This window comes from Drosophila ficusphila, unplaced genomic scaffold (assembly GCF_018152265.1).
Source record: "Drosophila ficusphila isolate 14025-0441.05 unplaced genomic scaffold, ASM1815226v1 contig_106, whole genome shotgun sequence".
NCBI lineage: Eukaryota > Metazoa > Arthropoda > Insecta > Diptera > Drosophilidae > Drosophila > Drosophila ficusphila.
The window spans coordinates 13161490-13175510 of NW_025063993.1; the positions used below are offsets into that span (position 1 = coordinate 13161490).

The 14021-nt window shown below is 39.4% G+C and overlaps 1 protein-coding gene across 1 annotated transcript; it reads right to left on the reverse strand.

The window, feature by feature from the left end:
- Positions 1 to 11768: 11768 nt before the first annotated feature.
- On the reverse strand, positions 11769 to 13730 carry LOC108089765 (E3 ubiquitin-protein ligase ariadne-1). Its single transcript, XM_017188156.2, has one exon. It carries the CDS (start codon positions 13503 to 13505, stop codon positions 11949 to 11951), a length of 1557 nt encoding a protein of 518 aa, XP_017043645.1. The 5' UTR covers positions 13506 to 13730; the 3' UTR covers positions 11769 to 11948.
- Between the last annotated feature and the right edge of the window lie 291 nt (positions 13731 to 14021).

The following is a 14021-nucleotide window of genomic DNA, read 5'->3' on the forward strand; positions in this document are numbered from 1 at the left end:
CCCTTTGGACCAAGTTTTTATTCGAATCCAAACATTAATGTTGTGGTAGATTTTTGGGGTATTTAAACTTCGATTCTTGGCTATTTTATAACTTTCCATTTGGCGTGGCAGCAAACCGACCGCCGATCACAGCTTGTGCCCTCCCACATGCCAACATCTTCACACAAACGCACACACACCCAAATGTGGAAAACCGACGCCCCGGCAAAAGTTTTTCCTGCATTTGCTGTTGTTGCTGGCACATTGACACAGTTTTCCATGGCAGATGTGCCCAAGCCCTGCCTCCTGCCTCCGCCTGACTGCCCCTTGATTTTCCCTCCCGATAGTTCTGTCTCCCCATATTGGAATTTTGTCGACTTGTTTTTCTTTTTTCCACTTCGGCATCGTCGTCGTTGGCGATGCTGCCAAATGTCAAAAGGTTAATACGTGAATTAACAGCAAATTTCTTTGACTTGTGTGTGACTGCAAGCTGCTAGTTGTTGCTGATAGTACACTGTAATCAATTATTGAGTACTTTAATATGCATGTTTTTGCTTTTGATATTTTGTTGAGATTATTGGAAAATAAAGAATTTAGTTACTGTTACTGGTATTTTAGATAGGTTATCAAAAATGTTGGACAATGCTCTCAAAGATCTTTTATATCAAAATGAAGTGTTAAAAGTTTTTCCAATGTAGTGGCTCTTACTAGTCGCTGTTTTTCATGCAGCTGCTGCTGCTGGCGCTTTCCTTGGAATGCGGGCGTTGTTGTGTTTGTTTATTTTCTTTTAGGCGGCTCCGCTTTTCTCCCTAATGCATTTGGGACACCAGCATGTGGTCGTTTCGGCTGATTTTCGTGTGGTGGCTTTACAACATATTACATTAAATTCTTCTTTTTGTATCCCATGCTAATAAATCAATGGGAGTTTTAGTCGGGCGAATTCCGATCATTTTCCCAGGGTTAAGTTAAGTGCGGGATTACCTTAGAGAATGCAAAACATTTTGTGAAGTTCCACCGCATTGGTTGAGAAATGATTTTAAGAAAAATTCTTTACAAGAATTTATAGTGCATTTTTATAGCTAAGTTAAGGGAATCTAAACCCTTTGGAAAACAAAAGTGTTTATAATGTGATGCAAAGTACCAAGAACTGATACTAATTTAAAAATTTATCTTTGAATTATTTTTAGAGGAAAGTGTTACCAAAATGCCCAAGATATTATGAATTCTCAAGTTCTTTAAAAACGAAAAGCTTATTCTGATAATTTCCCTCATAAAATTGGTTTTCCACCACATTAGCTTACTTGTATAACTATTATCCTTTTAGTCAGCAGGGACATCAACCCATATCCTTAAGGACATTCTTGTCAGTTCACCGCACGCCATCCAGATGGCGCCAGCACACACTTCCCTCCCAACTGCATTTCAATTAGACAAATTTTTCAATTACTTACAAAAATTCCATTTGGCACGCTCGATTGCCTTTGCCAGATGCCATGAGTAACCCACATAGATGGCGATTAAACGGACAGAGAGAAAGATATGCAAGGCGAACCGAAATAGAGTCGTATGTCTATGCAAATTTTTTGCGCAGTGGCAAGTGCATAATTTTTATTATTATTATTTCTCAGGCGCTTGGGTATCCATGGCGCTACGCTAAAAGTGCCAATCTAGAGTAGATCAAAAAGCGCAAAGCCTACGGAGCAACGAGTGCCGCCCCACTTGGCGACTGCCCACTTGGGTTTCCAGCTCAATTCAATTCATTAACCGCGCTATGGCAGCGATTAAATCGCTCAGCATATACTATATCTATATTATTTGCGCACATATATATTTATTTTCATAGATTTTTTAATGGAGCCAGGCCACATAATCTCCTGACAATTTATTGGCATTTTCATGTGAATTATGATATTTCAATAAAAACACATTTTGCTTTTATTGCCACACATTACGAAGAGTGCGCCAGTGACTTAATCTTATATCTAGTGTGAAAAGTGGTTCAATCGCGATAATTTCAGACAGCTTTTTTTTTCTTTACATTTTAATTGATTCTTAATGGAAAAAATTCCCTTATCTTGATGGTAAATTTATGAAATGTTAATTACAAAACTCACGATCAGCTCGTAATTTGAGTGCAAGTATTTGGTTAGTTTTTATTTTATTGTTGCGAAAACTGTCAAAGAGTTTTGAGAATTGCATATATGATTTGATATTAATGGTTCGATAAATGAAAATAATCACAGCAGGGAGCAAAAAATTGCAAGAACCGCAATGAAAATTAGAGATCGTAAACAGAAACCAATTTAAAGTGGGGGAATTGCTTTTGAGTTGTTGCTAAATTTGCATAGCCTTGGGCCTGGTCTATTAATGTAGATTAACTGTCGAGGTTGTACAGCATGTGCTGGCCAATTTTGAACAGGGCAGGATATTTCCTCATCATTATCGTTATATTACTGTCAAAACTCAATTTTCGACTACTCAATAACATTATTTATTGCTTATTCAGCATGATTAAGTACTGTTGTAATACAAGTTCGTTTTTATAAGACAAAACTAAATCTATCAATTTTAACTGGTAATAATATTTATGTGTTTTTTCCAATAGGTGGTTAAACATTCCTTGAAGTCTTAAATAAATTTTGTTTGCTGGTAACTCGTAACAGAAAATGTATTATCTTTTAACATAAAATGTAATTAAAACTAGTAATTAAGACAGGCCCCAAAAGATTATTAAATTTTTTGCGAGCAATCAATTTTCTGTATATTTAGTTAAGACAATTGAATGTTGTCTTCCTTTGTCATTTTCAAAATAAATATTTGACGATCGATAAATTTGATGTTTTCCATTAAGCATTTAAAGATCTGCATTAAATTTATTTATTGCGCTTAAAGCTTAAACTGATCCCTTTCACGATTTTTTATATTTAACGATCACTCATTTGTATTTATTAGTTTCCATTTCGTGCTGGCATCTGGCTTTCATTCCGAGTTCTACTGCCACCACTTGAGTAGAATTTAATATCATAATTCCAGTTTACAACATTTTAATGCACTTTGCTCGTCCTATTTCATGGCTATTGCTTTTTTTCGAGAGCTGTCCCATATGAGCGACCATTTAAATTCCCAGCTGTGTTCTTGTTGGCCGTTCGCCGCTGGTGTCCCTGCATATTTGCCGCTGCTTTGACGCCATTGTTGCATGCAACGCGTCGGCGGCAGTCTGCAAATGAAATTTCATATTTTCTTATTGCACAACAAATACAAAAAAAAATTCAAAAATGTTTATAAAATTTTTCTGCACTTAAAAAACTATTGTGCGATCAGAAACCATTATTTGATAGCCAAATAATTACTTATTTAGGTAGCTTGGAGATACTAAATTGCTTGAGCTGTTACTGTATTAAATTTATTTTATTTATGTACAAATATATAATAAAAGCTTTAAGTATCTTTAAGCTCATAAACTTTTTATAAAATATATTTTATTCAGCCGTAAAAATATTTCAAAAATAATTTTTTTGTAAGCATTATATTTTGTTTTTTTTTAGTGATTGCCTCGGAGTAGGGCTCTAGCGGACAGAGACTTCATTTAATGTACTAACCAGTGTAAGCCCACTCCACTTTAGTGTCCGCCCAATATCCCGAAGGCGTAGACAGTCGCATTTAGCAATTGCAGACCAAACTGAGCCATGGCCAAAAGCAAATGTCGTCGTCGTCGGCGTCGCATCCTTTTTGGTAAAGGATGCCTGTGAAGGGAAAAAAATCCTTTTTGTCTGCGCCGCGTCGACTTTCATTTCGCGGGGCGTTAATATTAAAATGCATGTAAAAATGCACGACTCCCGTTGGGGTTGGGTATTCCGCTTCAAAAAATGCTCCCTTTTGGGGGTTGCCAAAGCTCACATGTTGTAAGTAAGAAACCGAAACGGGAGAGATTGTTTGCCATAAGAAATTATGATACGTTTAATTACCAAGTGGAGCACGTGACTGGCGTTCCTTCGGCACTTGCCTCGTTCATTAACAGCTGTCAGCACATTTGGCATTCGGATTCCCCAAGCGCCTTTCACAATTTGCACCTTTTTAATTAACGTGATTGCAGTTGGCACCTCACCTTCCTTTTTCTTTTTTTGTTTTTGGTTTGCCGTGTTTCATGTATGCAAACGCGTTGATCTATGTTCTACGTGCTGAATGCATCTCTCGGCACCTGACTGCAACTGCCACACCCCTTGAAATTCACACCTCCCCTGGGTTTTTCGTCACTCATCACCCCATCGTCACCATCGCTGTCTCAAGTGTGCACTTGCAAGTGACGAAAAAAAAACATACCAGAGAATTCTAAAAAAAAAATCTCCATAAATCGGGGGGGAAAAAAACCTAAACTTGGAGAAAATATGAAAGCCGTCTGGCTTTGTCTTTCTTCATGACTCCATAAAGCGAAAGTTCTGGTTGTCGCTTCGGTTTTCGGAGTTTTCCAGCTCAATGATGGCACACAATGTCACGTGCTTTTGGGATTTTCTAGCTGCTGCGACAGGTTCATGTAAGCCATGGAAATATCCACGTTCTCGCCGGGATACTTAGCATTTATGCACTTCACCGCGCACTCAGTGGGTGGTGGGTGGATTTGGCAGTGGGTTTGGGAATTTGGGTGGCGGGAGTGACAAAGAACTGCGCCGGATTGGATGAACTTTAAGGAAGTGCCAAATTATGAATAGCAAAGAAAGCTGATAAGGGGAATTAAGAGCAGGCGAGTCACAGTTTTTGGGGGATTGATTTGTAATGAACCCATTAGTGTGATTGAAACCCTTAGATTGTTATATCCATTTTGTTTTGAATACCTTTGTTCAACTGAAGATTAAGTAATAATACCTTTTAACTTTCAAAAGATGTGCAATGTACGAATTTACAAGCTTTAAAAAATTTTGAAATATACATTTTAGTGGTGTTCATTTAAAATAAAAATTTTTATTATTATTAAAAAAAGGTTTAAAATTCTACATTATTAAATAATTATATTATGATTAATTTATTATTTAAATGAACGACAATCTTATAATTTCTTAAGAAGTTAAAACGAAAACTTCTCCTCACCTTGCCTTATCAACCATACTTTCCATGGCGAAATAAATTATAATTTGTGCCACGAACTTTCGGTGATATTTCGTGAGAACCCTTCGGTGAACCCTTTCACACTTTTGGTCCAACTTAAACGACGATCGGCAGGCGATGTCCGGGTACAGTCTCCTCCGGCTGGCTTCTCATTCGACTCGCGTGGGGCTAGCACTCAAAACAATTTATAATTTCAACGCCTTAAGATAACAAATAGCCCCAGTGGTGTGCACGATTCGACAATTAATCAAACGGCTCGGCGCGTCGCGTCGTTGCTCGTGTTACTTTTTCGGCATAATTACGTTAAAATGTGGCACGGAAAATAGTTGCAGGCCAGGCTAAGAGCCGAGTCTTACCGATGCTCAGAGACACCGAGATAGACAGTTAAAAATGACAGCAGGCCAACAAACGAACCGAAGCCAAATGACAAAACCCGCCGTTACAAAAACCAAAAAAAAAATACAAAATAACAAAAACAAAAATAGTACACAACACCAAAGCCGCGTTCATAGCCAAAATGCAGCCGAAAAAAAGGGGGAAAGAAAACATGGCCCGATGATCGATTAGCCAATGCAGTCGCTCAGTCTCTCGGCTTTTGAGGCTTTTTTTCGAGCCCCAGTCGAGTCATGCAAAACAATTGCGGCCACAAATATTGGAACAGCACCACCGAATATTGGCCATGACTATTCCCATTTCTACTGTGTCGATTCCATTTGTATTTTCCTAGGTTTGGCATAATTTGGCAATTGAATTGATTCGGCCAAGCCCTGTGGCAAAATTTGGTTACGCTCACGTTCGCGGCTGCAGGAAATCCAGCTGAGGGAAAACTGAAACCGAAACCGAAACCGATACCGAATCCAAAAACCGAATCCAAACTCCCAATCGAAAAGTCGGGAAAAAGGGTTTGGCTGCTGCTGCTGCTGTGATATTTAATGTTCGCCGCCAACGCCAAAGTTCTCGATATTGATTGATCGAATCTGGGGGCGAAGGATTGGTGGGTTTCGAATTGGTAACGTACGTATATAAACGATATTTTATTCCATATGCCTTGGGGCAGTGAGTCTAATTCAGAACCATTTGGCTTCCATTCATTTATTAATTTTATTACAACTAATTCCCAACGGCAGAATATATAAACAATTACATTAATAAAACTTGTGAAGTCAACACTTTTCGATTTAAATTCCGAAAAGACATTCTTAAACAAAAAGTGGTTTTATACAATCTACCATTTAAAAGGTTTGGATGTACATATATAATATTTGTTTGTGGATTCAGCATTCTTCTCTTTGAGGTTTTGAGGTCTGCATCCCCGATAGTCATCGATTGATAATTTTTGTCGAGCACAAAAAACCGAAAAATGTGAAAAATCTTTTGCTGGCGGCACACAACTTAAAGCAGTGAAAACATTGAATTGTTCCACGTTATTGTTGAGCAGTTGAGCTCGCTTTTTTTTTGTAGTATTTTTTTCCAGCCTCCTGTGCTCCGTGTTCCATGTGCAATTTTTGCATACTTCAGCAAACGCGTCATATTTTCGAGTGGTTTCGCTAACATGCAAAGGACACTTGAGAGCCCAGGCACACAAGTGGATCCTTAAAGAGCATTTCTTCAGCTCCTGCCATCGCAGATGCCTTTATCCGGGCAGGGGCTTGAGAGTATAGCTACATTCTGAATGGGCCTGACGAGCATCAGGGTTTGGGGTCTCGCAACGATGATGAAGATGGATCTGAATGCTGAATCAGCAAATATATGGGCAGCGAGCGCAAAAAAACAAAAAAAAGAAAAACTTACCCAACATCGGTTACACTTTTAAAGCGTTTATCGCCTCATCAGGCTTTAAATATTCGCCATTTGGCAAACAGCAGAAACAACAATGGATTTTATGGCAATCTCAGTGGCTGAATAAACAACAAATATGCAATATGCAGATGCAGATGGCTCCCGATGGAACTGCACACAATGCTTGTTGCCATTTCCGTTTCCTGTTTAACCATCACACAAACGCACACACACATACATATTGGCACTCGGAGTGGACAGCAACATATCCTGTGCATAATGCGAATATCATTTACCGTGTCAATCACAGTGCACACATATCCAGGCCATGACCATTCAACCAGTCAACCAGTCACTCGGCCCGCAATGCATTGCAATGCAATGCAAAAAATCAACCGCAGGATGCCTGAGGATAAAGCCAATATCCCGAGTGGATTTCCCAGATCCTAGGCCCCAGTCGAGTGTAAAATGTTTTGCGGTCATTTTAATATAAAATAATTAATTTCAGCGTAAATATTTATAACAGCAAAAATGTGCCGCATAATTGATATGTTTGCCTGAAAGCACACACAGCGAAATAAATCTAAGCCACTTGCAGGGGGATAATAAATTTGCAATGAGCTAAGGAGCTTTGATTTATTTTAAAACAAAACAAACTGTGTTTGTTTTCGGTTGAAGCAATATACATTTTATAACAATCACAGTTATTTTTACCTGCAGCTAAAAACAACAAAATAACAAATCACTACAATTTTGTAAATTGACCCATTTATTTTAATTGATAATTGTATGGTCAATGTTTAGTTTTCACTTGACTTTTATAATTAAAACGTAAGGCTCTTTGTTGTTTAAATTAATCAAAATATTTCATAATTGAAATCAACTAAAGAAAATACAAATCCAGTTAAAAGATATCCCTTTTTAAATTTTCCACTGTGTAGCAACAGGAACCAGAATCCAGGCGTTTCCAGGACGAGACCAAAAAGGCCCATGTCTGTATGATTTGTCCAATTGTCTGTTGTTATTGGCAGTCATCATTCGAGCCGTTGCAATTCAATCATTACGAAATGAAATAAGCATAATGAAATGCAATATAAATGCATTAAATGCATCTGCTGTCGAGCCAAATCAATTTCATTCCAGCAATTTCTCCATTCGAAATTATTAAAATTATTGATGCCCATATGTATGTACATACATATTGAAGGGAATGTGGACCTCTGGTTTTTCGGTGCGACTCGCCGTTTGGGGAATTGCGGTCATTTTTCGCAATTAAAAGCTTTACACATTTTGCAATCAATATATGAAATAATTAAATAAAATGTCGCTTAATTAAATTGGCACGACCTTTTTGGTTGTGGCTTTTGCGGAGGAATGATGATGATGATTCAAGTGATAAGCACAAAAAACAGAAGCCACGGCAGCTGTAGCCTGAGGAATGCGTTTAATTTGTGTGATGAGTTAAGTTTGAAATACCCTACATTAATCAGAGTTTATTGGTTAAGTGATGCAACTTGGGAAAGGTAAATTTAACCAGCAATAAGTTAAAAACTGTACTAAATTTTATTAATGAGAATTTCTTGGTTATTTAATGTATACATTTTAATGAAAAATAATAATTTTATAATTTTGGCTCTTTATTTTTAGGATATCAGCAGTTTTTGAAAATATCACTATTTTCGGTGAGTTTGTTCCTTGTTCAACTTATATTTTTTTGTTTTTACGAATCTGTTAATATCTGGAAAAGTGTATTTAATATTTCATTAAATCTTTAATTCAGATATTTCCCGCTTATTTACGCATCCGAGTTCCAATTCTCGCGCATCACAAAAATGTGACAGCTAGTTAGTGTCGAAAAGAGCAGCGTCGGCCCCTCGCAGTTGGCCAATTAAATTCAATTGAAGTTTTCTTTTTATGTTTCTGTGGCCGCTTCTGGCCGCTGGCTTCTGTTTATTTGTTTACTCTTAAACGCCTGCGCGCGTGCCTCAATTTAGTGGAGTCCGAAGTCGGAACACTTTCCGATGCACTTTGCCAGGCGATAGGCAAATGAGTGTGGCAATGAAGAGGGGCTTTTTTTCTCGCCGTGCAGCCGCTGTGTGCCGCCTGTCAGCATATCAACGCAATTTGTGCACTCGCCAATAGACGAGGCCGAGAAGCCAAGACGGCGGCAAATTATGGCCAACGATGCTCGGCGACTGCGCAAAGTGCCTCATAAATTCACGTCGCTGATGAAGTGATAGTGCGAGGAGTACGCGGAGTTTGGCCAAAATAAAAAGCGGCTAAGGAGTCGTCGCACAGATTCAGATCCAGCCGGCTATAGCCAAAGCTATATAGTGTCTGCCGCGGATTGTTTATGGCAAAGCTGTGACTCGACCGCTAAAATCAGCACAAAAAGATCCAAAACAACAATTTTGTTCAATGGCTTAACTAATGTGCCGCAGATAGGAAATAAAGGGGAAGCCATTAGAAAGTGCATAAACAAATTGTCGGCAATCGCAAATTACATAAGACGTCTTTCACTGGGAGCAGGTGATTTTAATATAGAAAGAGTAAACTAAACAATAAATTAAATATTTATATTAAGAAAAAAGGAAAGTCTACTTTCGCAAAATCTAAAATTGTTAAAAAATCATAATATTTAAAATATTGACTGTCAAGGCCTTTTTATATTTTGCTGAAAAATAATGAGCCAATTTAAAGAATTTAAATTCAAAATAAATTTAATTGAATAAACCTTCCCAAAAGCAAAGGTTATTTATTGTCTTACTTTCTCATCCATTTGATTGATTTATCCCAGCCGTTGACACAGTTTCCCCTCTAATCTCAGCTGGCTTACAACACTTTCTGGTCCTGGTCCATTGTCGGCCAGCCTGGCTATTAACCGACCTTCGACGGAGGCCAAGGACAATGGAAGGACGAGGGCGCGTAATTGAAAGTACGCGACCAAGTTGTAAAGCAGATGTAAGGACATCAAGTGTCTGCCGCTTGAAACCGATAGAAAAAATTGAGTAGAAAAAAAGCTGAAGAAGAATTTACCATAATAAAAATTGCTAACGCCCAGCCCGAGATTCAAGATTCAGCGAGATGCCATAAGCACAAAACTGTAGATAAAAATTCAATAAGCCGGGCCAAGAGTCCAGGAACAGGACTCAAAACCAAGACCGTTAAGTCCGCAGGAGGAGAAGAAGAAAAAGAGGGTGACGGGTCTGCGGTTGGGATTTTGTGGCCAATAAATAAAATTAATACGAACGCACTTGAGCACAACTTGACCAGGGAGCAGGTCTCCGACGGAAGGACTCTGTTTTTTTTCCAGAGGTTTTCTACTCCATCCTCCTCTGGTCGTCATTTTTTCTCCAGTCTCTTCTGTGTGTTTTGTTTGTTGACTTGTTGAATGAGCCGAGGACCAAGGGCCAAGCACAGGCACTGGCCAACTGTTGACTGGCACTTGCAGCCTTATGGCCAAGCCGATATTGAAGGTAAATAGAGATGAGGCGAAGAGCTTTAAGTTGGCCAATGGAAATATTTTAAGTTGTTGGTTTGCTATTTTAGTTGAGTTTTAAAGTATCAATTTATAGAAAAATTGATATGAGGAAAAATTGGCTATTGAAAATTTTTTAAATGTTGATAAGAAAAATGGGGTAAAAGTCAGCTTAAATGTATTATTTCTTCAAGTATTATAGGTATTATTGTGCAAATATAATTAAGTAAATACATTTTTAAGTAACTCATATGTAACAAAGGAAATATGCAAGGATTATAATTAAATAATTTTAAAGGTGTGAAAAAATACTTCCACGTCTTGGCCAATTACCTTAACAGCCTAAACTTTTTGCGGAATATTGACTGCCAATTGTCTATCGTAATTCTCGCTATCCGAAATTCTCAAGGCGTTCCCACAATGCAATCATAAATTAGTCAACTCCAGGGTGCAACTTCACGGCACTCCGTGGTGCAATTCGAATGCTGACACGTTGATGACCCCGCAATTGAACTGCCATAAGAAATCACTCTGCCAGAGAGAGGATTATTTGAGCGGGGCGACGAATCGGGGTAAGTGGGTGGCTGGATAGCTGGGAGGTTGGGAGGTTGGGGAGCTAAACACTGCAACGCCCACTTTCAACACTTGCCACAACAATGGTGCGCAAATATTTACCAGACAGCCGCAGCGAAAAGGCAAAGGCATCGGATCAACGGGGCTTGAGTCTCAGCCTCAATTTGAAATAAATGATTTCCAATAAAATTTAATTGGAAACTTCATCACGGGTGCGAAAATTCACACTCTAAGCCAAGGCAGGCACGACTTGGCTGCCGTTTGCCGTAAATCTATTGGCCGAGGCTTTTCCAGTTCCCCCCATTTCCCAACCCCAATCCCCCACGAAAAGCTGAAAACCCCTTCGATATCCACACTCGGTTCGTTTTGCACCTGGCGGCGTTTCTCTTGGGGAAGCATCGCGATAAGGAAATATTTTTCATACGGTCGGTGGGGTGTTCAACTCACTTCAGTTCGGTTCGTTCCATTCCGTTCCGTTATTGGCCATGGCAATATATGGCTTATTTATGATTTTCCTTTTGCCATGCCATATCTCTTTGGTCCATTGTCGACGTTAATCGCTTGGCTCCGCTGAAAAGTATAACATGAAATTGGGATTGATTTATGTTATAATTACAAAAACCAGACGCATATTAGGGGGCTGCAAAGGAGAGCAAACAGTGGGGATTGGCTATAGATATAGATCTACACTTTAAAATAGTTAAAAGACCAAGGCTTAGGGATCACTACGAGTTTTTTTAAATTTCCTAAGAATACATAACATGGAAATACTAATTAACAGGGTAATTTCTTTCTAAGTGTGTAGCTAATTCCGGTAAAAATTTGTTTATACAAAACCTTAAAAATGACTACACGATGATGAATTTTATATATTTATTTCTGTCTATTCCTGTTTTAAAACTATAGAATTTCGAGGGCTCATGGTCAGATGGACTAGAATCAATCCGACCAGAGAGGAGTCCAAATAAAAATTATTGTGTGCATTAGGTAAAAGTCTTTAAACTCTTTTTTTGTACGTGTTGCAGATGTCAAAGGTTGATTAGGTTGCAGTATCCTCGATAAATTCCCACCAGTCCTTTTCGTAACCCTCCCTCACATGGCAAAGAAGTACATTTCGACGCTTTTGGCAGTAGTGCGACAAGTCCAAAACCTTCTGCTTGACTTCGTAGAGATTCTTCACAGTGATCTCTCGCTCCAAGCACTCGGAAATCTTCTCGGTGGCCATTTCCATGTCCCTCTGGTTGTCCTCGAAGATGATCTTCTGATTGTTGTTTCCCAAATAGAAGGCAAAAACGTAGCTGTACATTAGAGTGGATCGGCATTGGCACAAAACATCGACGCCCTCGCGCAGAAATTGAACCTCAATCCAGCTCATCTCCTCCTGCATATCGTCGATTTTGGCCTGAACATTGGCATACAGTTTGTTCTCCATCTTCATGCTCTGCATATGATTCATATAGCGATTGTAGTAGTGCAGATATCGGGCCATCGAGGAGCGATATCTCTGCTGGGCCAATCTCGCCTGCTTGGCCTCCTCCTCATCGAATCGATTGCAACTGTACCAGGACGAACCGTGTGGCTCCCAGGATCCCAGGCAAACCCAGCAGAAATCATAGCGACAGGCAGGATTTTTGCAGACCATGTGATTGCATCCACCGTCCTTTTCAATGGTCACATTACATTTGGGACACTCCTTTGTATTTTGAGCGATCCAATTCGAAGTCTCCGAATCGTCGAGGCATTTTTTCATCCATTTTTTATGCCAACTACAACTGACGGGTTCATGCCAATTTTCGCCACAGCCAAAACAAAACTGATGGCCACATTTGCAGAGCACTGGCCGTGCTTCCACACAATTGGCTTTAATGGCACATGTGCAATTCGGAGCCGGGCACCATCTCATTAGCGTATTGCACTCCACAAAGGTGTTCGTTATGAGCTGTTGATAGCGCTCTATAACCTCCGGATCATCGGCCAGTTTTAGGAATGATACATAATCCACCAGGATATCGCAGTTGGCCGAGGGACACGCAATCGTATTGGCCAAGCCCTCGCTGCAGGTCTTATTGGCCAAATACTGTTTCCAGCAGGCCGCACAGAAGTTGTGACCACAGCCCACTCCTTTCAGCTCGTTGCAAGGACTCAGGCAAATGCCACAAAATTTCTGCGAGGAGCAAGAGGATGTGCAGATTGTTTTCGAGGTGCTCGGCAAATCCAGTTCACTCTTCTTCTCGAAAGGATTCACCACATGGGCGCGCTGAAAGAACTCCTGTGGACTGCTCTCAAAATAATTTTCAAACAGTCGCTCCTTGTCCCATTTGAAGTGATTTAGTATGATACGGGTGACCTGGGGAGATAAGTTCAGAACGTTGTTGACCTCATCGATGATGTTGCGCTGGTGTTGAACGATCTGCTCCACCGAGAGGACCTGGTAGAAAAAGTCATCCGGTTCGGGAGTTCTGTGTGGACTGTCGGGCAAAACGATTTCCGTACAGATATCCTCGTCGCTGTCACAGGTTCCGGTCGTCAAGTGACTGTGAAGCGAACGATGCGAGTCACCGTGATCCTCGTCAGAGAATTCCGTATCGGAAGTCATGTTTCCAGCATGTGGGTTATATTAGATCAGGATCTTATTCCGCCCTCAAACATTGAATGCTTTTATTTTTTTCTTGGCTGATGGGATATAGGAACTTCTGACAACGGCAACAACAGTGACAGCAACAACGTGGGGATGTTGAACAGGTTTGATGTGATGAAAACTTGTGTGTTTTTTAGTTCCCTACTGAAGACTAAACCTACTCGGTTTTTCGAGTGTGAATTTATTTTTTAGTCACAGCATTGACGTGTTTTGCAAGGATAAATGTAAAACTTATCTATGGATCTATTCAGTGATAATAGTGTGACCAAATTTTAAGAATTGTAAGCATGGAATGCATAAATACATATTTTTATTCACATACCAATTTAATGTTAGTTCTTAAAGTGTTTTTTTTATAGTTTTTTTTAATGATATTATACCATAACCTTTTCATTTTAATTGGTCCTTTTCCTGGAACCATTTTAGTTGCCATGCGGTATTGTGGATCATGCATTTTTAGTTGAGAGTTGAGGG